Source organism: Chenopodium quinoa, unplaced genomic scaffold, assembly GCF_001683475.1.
Source record: "Chenopodium quinoa cultivar QQ74 unplaced genomic scaffold, ASM168347v1, whole genome shotgun sequence".
Classification (NCBI taxonomy): Eukaryota; Viridiplantae; Streptophyta; class Magnoliopsida; order Caryophyllales; family Amaranthaceae; genus Chenopodium; species Chenopodium quinoa.
In genome coordinates this window covers 145,312-152,600 of record NW_018743732.1, presented here as the reverse complement: position 1 = coordinate 152,600, position 7,289 = coordinate 145,312, and the positions used below count along the sequence as shown (strand labels likewise).

The 7,289-nt window shown below is 32.6% G+C and overlaps 1 protein-coding gene across 1 annotated transcript; it reads left to right on the top strand.

Annotated features, from left to right (window-relative positions):
- Positions 1–639: 639 nt before the first annotated feature.
- LOC110684632 (rho GTPase-activating protein 5-like) lies at positions 640–5,333 on the top strand. The gene is made up of 5 exons (XM_021861064.1): positions 640–1,534; positions 2,687–2,807; positions 3,016–3,135; positions 3,638–3,868; positions 4,452–5,333. Exons 1-5 carry the CDS (start codon positions 1,083–1,085, stop codon positions 4,956–4,958), a joined length of 1,431 nt encoding a protein of 476 aa, XP_021716756.1. The 5' UTR covers positions 640–1,082; the 3' UTR covers positions 4,959–5,333.
- Positions 5,334–7,289: the final 1,956 nt, after the last annotated feature.

The following is a 7,289-nucleotide window of genomic DNA, read 5'->3' as shown; positions in this document are numbered from 1 at the left end:
AAAGGGTGATACGGAGTACAAAGTATATTGTAACAATGGAAAGTAAGATAAAGTTGGGGTTAAGGCATTTGATTGTTAATACAAGTAAAATAAATATACCAACATATGGCCTTTAATAGAAAAATTATGAGTTAAGGTTTTAAATGTGGGCTGTAAAACCCTAGCTTTGGAGTGATATAACGACAGACGTTAATTGGAGTCACTAGATGGAGTACAGTTCAAGTTTAGTTGAATGTGATTCCTGCGTTATTGTGTCCATGCACATTAAATCCTGGATCAAAGTACATTAGAAGGTCACATATGAGTTGGGTTTTTTTCTAGCGTAAAACTTTATAATTCATATATAAACTAGCAATAATACGAGATTTTTTTTTTTAAAACGTTACATTTTGTTTGGAACCGTTAAATTTGATCTTGTGACGAAAACTTACAGAGTCTTTACTTCAATAGATACTCTTATATATGTATGTTAGAATTTCCAAATTTTACGAATCTAGTTGTCAACATAAATATATATCGTAAATGAAAAATCGATTGAATGCACATATTATAGCAGATTTCTTTTCCAAACACATGTAAATATGAACCCCAAATTCTCCAAATATAGACAACAACACGTTTTGGAGGGAAGACACATACTTGTATTTTTGAAGAACAAACACATTCCCATAAAATAGGAAAATGGTAGAAAAATTATGAAAAGTGGTCCACCTAAATTATGTATTAATGCTAAACTGCCCAAAAAACTGTCTCAATAAATGATTAATTTTAACTCAAATTTAATACTCAAACAACAACAAACAACCCCTCAAAAAATAAACTTGTTCATCATCTCTCTCACTTTCTCTCTCCTCTGCTTGTTCAACGCTCTTTTGCAGAGCTGTAGAAATTCACCCAAAATTTTCTTCTTTATGTTTCCCACGTCCTCATTATACTTATTCTTTCAATCCCACTCTCAATTTCCATCCTTTTCAAAAACCCCATTAAAAAAATTTGATCTTTGAAAAATTCTGGCAAAATTCTTGATTTTTTTTTGAATTTTTTGGGAATATTTTGGATACCCATTTGATTTATTGACACAAATGACAGAAGTATTACATTCTCCGTCTCATTTTTCATCATCTTCAGGAAGTACCCCTTCTGATACATTTTTCCAGCCTTTTAATCAGAATCAAAACCCTAATTTAAATTCAAGCTCAAGTTCTGTAGATAGAAGAAGAAATAGTGGGGTTGATTGTGATTGTGATTGTGATAGTGGTTCAAATTCAAGTTTTAGAGAGAGAAGTGAAAGTTTGAAGAAGAGAGAGAAAGAAAGGGAAGAGCTTTCCTTCCTGGCTCTTCTTGTAGCTTTGTTTAGGAAGTCTTTGATTGGTTGCAGCACTGAGAGGGAAGATCATCTTTCTTCTGGTATGGATATTGGTTGGCCTACCAATGTCCGCCACGTGGCTCATGTCACATTTGATAGGTTTAATGGCTTCTTAGGTTTGCCTGTTGAATTTGAGCCTGAAGTTCCTAGAAGGGCTCCTAGTGCAAGGTACATTTGCTTTTTTGGTTAATTTTTATGATTTTGTTGGTATAAATGCATAATTTGATGTGGGTGTTCTGTAATTATGCATTATGTGAGATAGGATGTTGCTAAACCAAGGTACATTTGTTGTTTTGGTTGATTTTTTTTAGATAATTTGATGTGGGTGTTTTGTAATTCATGTATTGTGTGAGTTGGGGTTTTGCTAAAGCAAGGTACATTTGTTTTGTTATTTTTGGTTGATTTTGGATTAATTTTTGGTGCATTATGTAAAAATGGGTTTTTGTTGATGGTGGATAATGTGAGGGCTCGGCGGCTCGTTGTTTCTAAAAAGTATCTTTGTTCTGGGATAAATGGGGATGTTATCTGTGATTTGATGATTGTAGGGTGTAAAGTTGTATTTTTTGTTTTTATTTTTGGGTGTAATGTGACGAGGACGGAGGACATGAGCATTAGATGCATCCGGAGCTGAATTTTTGGTTTCATGAACAAAATTCCGAAGCAAAATCATGCAATTTTTATGCCTTTATCCTGACTTTGTTCTTGCTACATAGTCATCTGTAGAGGGTCAATGGCAATTTTCTGTACACATCGCAATATACTCCGCTATCTATAGAGGGTCATCAGTAATGTTTGTGTATAACAGTATAGAATATTGCATATAATCTATCTGATGAGTATAATATACACTATGCACTTTGTCGTGAATTTGTGATAATAGACAATAGTCAACCACTTTAAAAACCAGGGAGGAGGGCATTCCAATATTGAAGGATTAGAGATGTACAGGTTTAAATTTGATTTTCCAATAAGGATATACATTTCATATTTTTCCATGATTATACCTGAATCACAACTGAGGCAAATCTAAAGCTATTAATCCATGATCATAGATTTCTTTTACATAATCTTTTTTCGAGGTCAGTTATTGTTACTAAAAAGCAAGATTATTATGGTTGGAGTACTGATCTAATATGGCTCCTTTTTCATCTATGTAAGTCTCAGACACTATCTCATTCTACATTTTTTTTTTTTTTTCATATAGATCATATTTTCTAGTACTTAGCATAATTGTCTTGATTAACAAGTTTTATGTTATATATATATGTGCTGCATTGTATTTTTAACTTTCTCTTAATCTGGATTCATTTACATGTGCAGTACATCAGTTTTTGGCGTTTCCACGGAATCCATGCAACTCTCGTATGACACTAGAGGCAATTGTGTGCCAACAATACTTATATTGATGCAAAGGCGTCTCTATGCTCAAGGAGGCTTGCAGGTGTATGCTATCTCTTGTATATTTTATGGAAATTCTATCATCCTTTACTAGTCATAAATCCTAATGAAATTATTGGATTAATTCTTGCTTTATGTCGGTTGGAATCCTGGAGATTATCCATTTGGGGGGGTTGATTCACTCCTTTTAGATGTGTTTCTTTTATTCCTCTTTGCATTTTGGCATTAACAGGGTAATTTTGTGTCTGCAGGAGGAAGGAATATTTAGAATTACCGCGGACAATACTCAGGAGGAGTTTGTTAGAGACCAATTAAATGGGGGTATTATACCAGAAGACATAGATATTCATTGTCTAGCTGGCCTTATCAAGGTATAGCTATAAGTTTGGTATCCCTTGACAAGCGATTTTGTTCTTGTTTGTCTGTGAATTTTGTAAGAGAACTGCTTGGAATTGGAATATCATAATAAGTAAAAATCATAGAGCATTGTAGCCATCTGATGTAGTTACATATGTGTTCCATTACATGAGCTCGATTACATTTGGCACCTTGCTTAGCAGCTTTCTTGAGCACCTAGTCTTTGGTGCAGAATAGACATGCTATATTGGATTTTAACAGAATATCTATTGTTCAATATTTTTAAACCCTATCCTTGGTGTCCATAATCCCTAGATGAAACTGACATTTTTTTATAATTGCTTTGGACGATGGTGGTGATTTGACATAGCATTATAAATAAAGTTATGCTGTGAAAAATTTTCTCCTAATGATGGTTGTTACTCACATACTCTCAAAACTGAATTTTAAGTATCTTGAACTGTCTCTTTCCAGTAAAGTTCTCCTGCAGACTTTAATTTCCATTCTTTTCTCCAGGCATGGTTTAGAGAACTCCCAACTGGCGTTTTGGATCCTTTGGAACCTGAGGATGTGATGCAGTGCCAGACTGAAGATGACTGTGTTGAGCTTGTAAGGCTGCTTCCTTTAACGGAGAGTTCTTTGCTTGACTGGGCCATCAACTTGATGGCTGATGTTGTTCAAGAAGAACAGTACAATAAGATGAATGCTCACAACATTGCTATGGTGTTTGCTCCAAATATGACACAGGTATACCAATTACTACCTGCCCCTTTAGACTTTGAAGAGTAGTAAAATGTAGTGATTTTGATGTTTATCTGTGGAAAGATGATTTTAAAAAATTTCAGTTCAACTTAGAAGCTTTGATCCACTTACATTCTGGAATGTATGTCAGATAATACTACTCCGTAATTCATAGGCCTAAACTGTGCTCCGTTTTAATTACTTTGATGAATAATATGTGAACTTCTTGGTATATGTGCGTGTAAACTACTTGAATATCTGCAGTTAGGTCATAGCCATTATTACTTCATGTACTGGATGAATATATCTGTTGTGGAAGTTATTGGAAGCCAAATAGTTTTTCTTACAGGTTAATTGGGAGTAATAAAATTGCTCTTATGCATCACGGTAACCATGCTATGGTTTCCTTCTTTTACTCCGTAATCTACAGTTTGTGTCTGATTGCCATGCTTGGGCTTAATTTTACTTCATTCTTTCTACATTTCATCATGTATGGAAATTTTCTAGCATAATACTGGATTGCAAGTGAATTTGCTTTTTTTTTTTTTTTTTGTAAGGCTTTTACCGATGAGTTGCTTTTTATATGTAGATGGCAGATCCTTTAACTGCTTTGATGTACGCTGTCCAAGTGATGAACTTCCTCAAAACCCTAATCACCAAAAGACTGCAAGACAGAGAAGACGCAAGGATAGCCCCTCCTTGTCCTTCTTGTGCAGGACCTTCAGATGAGAGCGGACATCAAAGCCCGTCACAGGCTTGCCTAGGAGATTATCTTGAAGAAACCGAGGTATCAGAGCCTGAGCACTATTCATCTGATGATGAACCTGTTTTTGACAGCCCCCATGATACTAAGCACTCCGAGGACGGAGATGATTCTGATGATTCGCCTTTCCATTGGCAATCTTTTAAGGGGTTACAATCCAGTCTAAAGATCCGTACAGGACCTCTTTTTCAATCGAGTGCCTCCATTGTTGTCAGGAAGGACCCTGCAAGTTTAAGTGGGCGGCCTCCTGTGCGACCCACGGAAAAGCCAAAGACCATGAGCAATCTGAGCTGTGTGAGCTCAAGGATAGAGCACGTTGAAGCTTGGCGGTAAAAGCAGTTCTGCTTAGACAGCTTGTCTAGGTTTTTGCTCTTTGATTCAAAATGGGATAACTCTTAGTTGCTTGCAATGTTTTTTAACTGTCTTATTTGCCCAGCTTCCTTCTCTCCTGGGTATTCTAGCTTGCTTTCTGATCTCTTGTGACACATAGCATGGATAGCTAACAGGTTCTTGTAAACTAGTGCTAGTCACAGACACGGTAAATCTTCGGAAAATTGTGATTCTTACATGAAATATGACAGTTTGTATATCTGATCTGGGTTTAGTGAATAACTCTTGTATGTCTTTCTCAAACTCTAGTTTTTACACAAGAGCAGGGATGGAAGAATTAATTTTCCGTTAATACGAGTACTACGATTCACTTCATCATAGTTTTATCTTTGTAAGAGATCAATTATGCTTTTAATATTTTCAGAGATTGTAATTCAACTATGCTAAAATTTCGTTTGTTGGATATGGAAAAAAAAGGTGAATGTTACAAGAAAGTCTTGACAAAAGATGAGAACCACAATCAAGAGATTTTTGTTAATGGATGTTACAAAGCAATTGAATAAGAAATGCTCAATATTAGAAATGTGTAAATATTGAATGCCATATTTTCCATAGTTTGACAGTCTAAAATGACTTGATAAGATATTTGATACTTTATAAGAGTAACCTTGAAAAGTTAAGTTTTGTTATTTGATTGTGCTATTTCTGTTAGTAAATAAAAGACTCTTTTCACCTCTATTTACACACGTACTCATTGTAATATACTAAAAATAAATCTCTCACAATCTTTATTTATTTATTTATTTTTTGTAAAAAACTTTTCTCTATTTACACATGTATTCATTGTAATATACTAAAAATAAATCTCACAATTTTTTTTATTATTTTTTTATGAAAAACTTTTCTAAAATGTATGGTTAAGGCCAATAAAACTATTAATTTTTTCTCGAAAAAAAAACCTATTAATTTGAGAATGAAGACTATGTTCTTTTTTTCTTAATAGCTACGATTCTACAAATTAGATTAATAAAATACAAATCAATAATATTAATATGAATCTGCCAATTGAAAAGTAAATAAAATCATGCAAAGTTAGAGCATGTTTAGTGGTTATGCAAGTGCGAATTTGGAATTACATGACCAATAATTGGGAAAATGATTTAGATGACGCTTTCAATGCGGTTAACGTCATATTATTATTGTATTTTTTGGTCATTTTTTGTAAGAATGATGGGGGAAGAGTCAGTCATTTCCTCTTCAAATAGGAACAAAACTTGTTAGGCATTTTGGTTGGAATCTAATATCATATCATATCACTAATAAATAAAGTCGGTCTCGCATCCAGGTCACGAGACAGTGACACTTGACATTCTAATTTTTCGCCAAGTGTCGAGCTACGTAGGCGATAAATAGGTTTTATTGTGACACATCTGATATAGTAAGCGGATTTTGGATAATTTTTTAAGATAAAAATGTTGTATAGAGTTTTATTATCGATATATTTCTAATATATCATATATACAAAATTAATCATAGTATTTAACAAATATCCTATAACTCGGTTTTATTTCCATCATAAAATTCGTTTAAAAAGTTCTTTAAAATAAGATTCATTTATAATATATTTAATTTATTTGAAAATTAATAACGAATTAGTAAAAATAAGTTTTAAACAATAAAAATAATTTTAGTTTGGTAAAAATACTTTCAATTCAGCATAATAATTTAAATTCAATAAAAATAATTTCAAATAATAATAACATAAATATCTTATTTTATACTATTTGAATAATCCTTTTTGATAAATTAAATATATTTTTAAAAAAGTGCACTATTAATAAATAAGCGATATGATATCGTATATCTAAATATCCTGCATTTCAAAAGGGATTATATGACCGTTTTAACATTCAAGTAAAAAAGTTTATACTAAAATTTTATCAACCATCTGGGCATCGCACAGGTACAAAACTAGTATATATATATATATAATATATATATATATATATATATATAGGAGAGTTTTTTTCGGAATTTTTAGAGCCCCACGTAGAATTTTTATTTTTTATTTTTAAAAAATTATTAAAGTGCCAATTAGGATTAATATTTTTAAAACGCTACAATCGGATTAAGCCACATAAGATTAGTTTTTTTAAAGCGCTACGTAAGATTATAATAAAAAAAAACCGCCACGTAGGATTAATAATTTTAAAACGCTACAATAGGATTATGCCACGTAAGATTAGTTTTTTTAAAGCGCTACGTAAGATTATAATAAAAAAAAAAAACACCACGTAGGATAATAATTTTAAAACGCTACAATAGGATTATGCC

Coding starts and splice junctions, on each gene's coding strand:
- LOC110684632 (XM_021861064.1), top strand. CDS start 1,083: ATGACAGAAGTATTACATTCTCCGTCTCATTTTTCATCATCTTCAGGA. Junction 1,535..2,686: donor AGAAGGGCTCCTAGTGCAAG/GTACATTTGCTT, acceptor TTACATGTGCAG/TACATCAGTTTTTGGCGTTT. Junction 3,136..3,637: donor GTCTAGCTGGCCTTATCAAG/GTATAGCTATAA, acceptor TCTTTTCTCCAG/GCATGGTTTAGAGAACTCCC.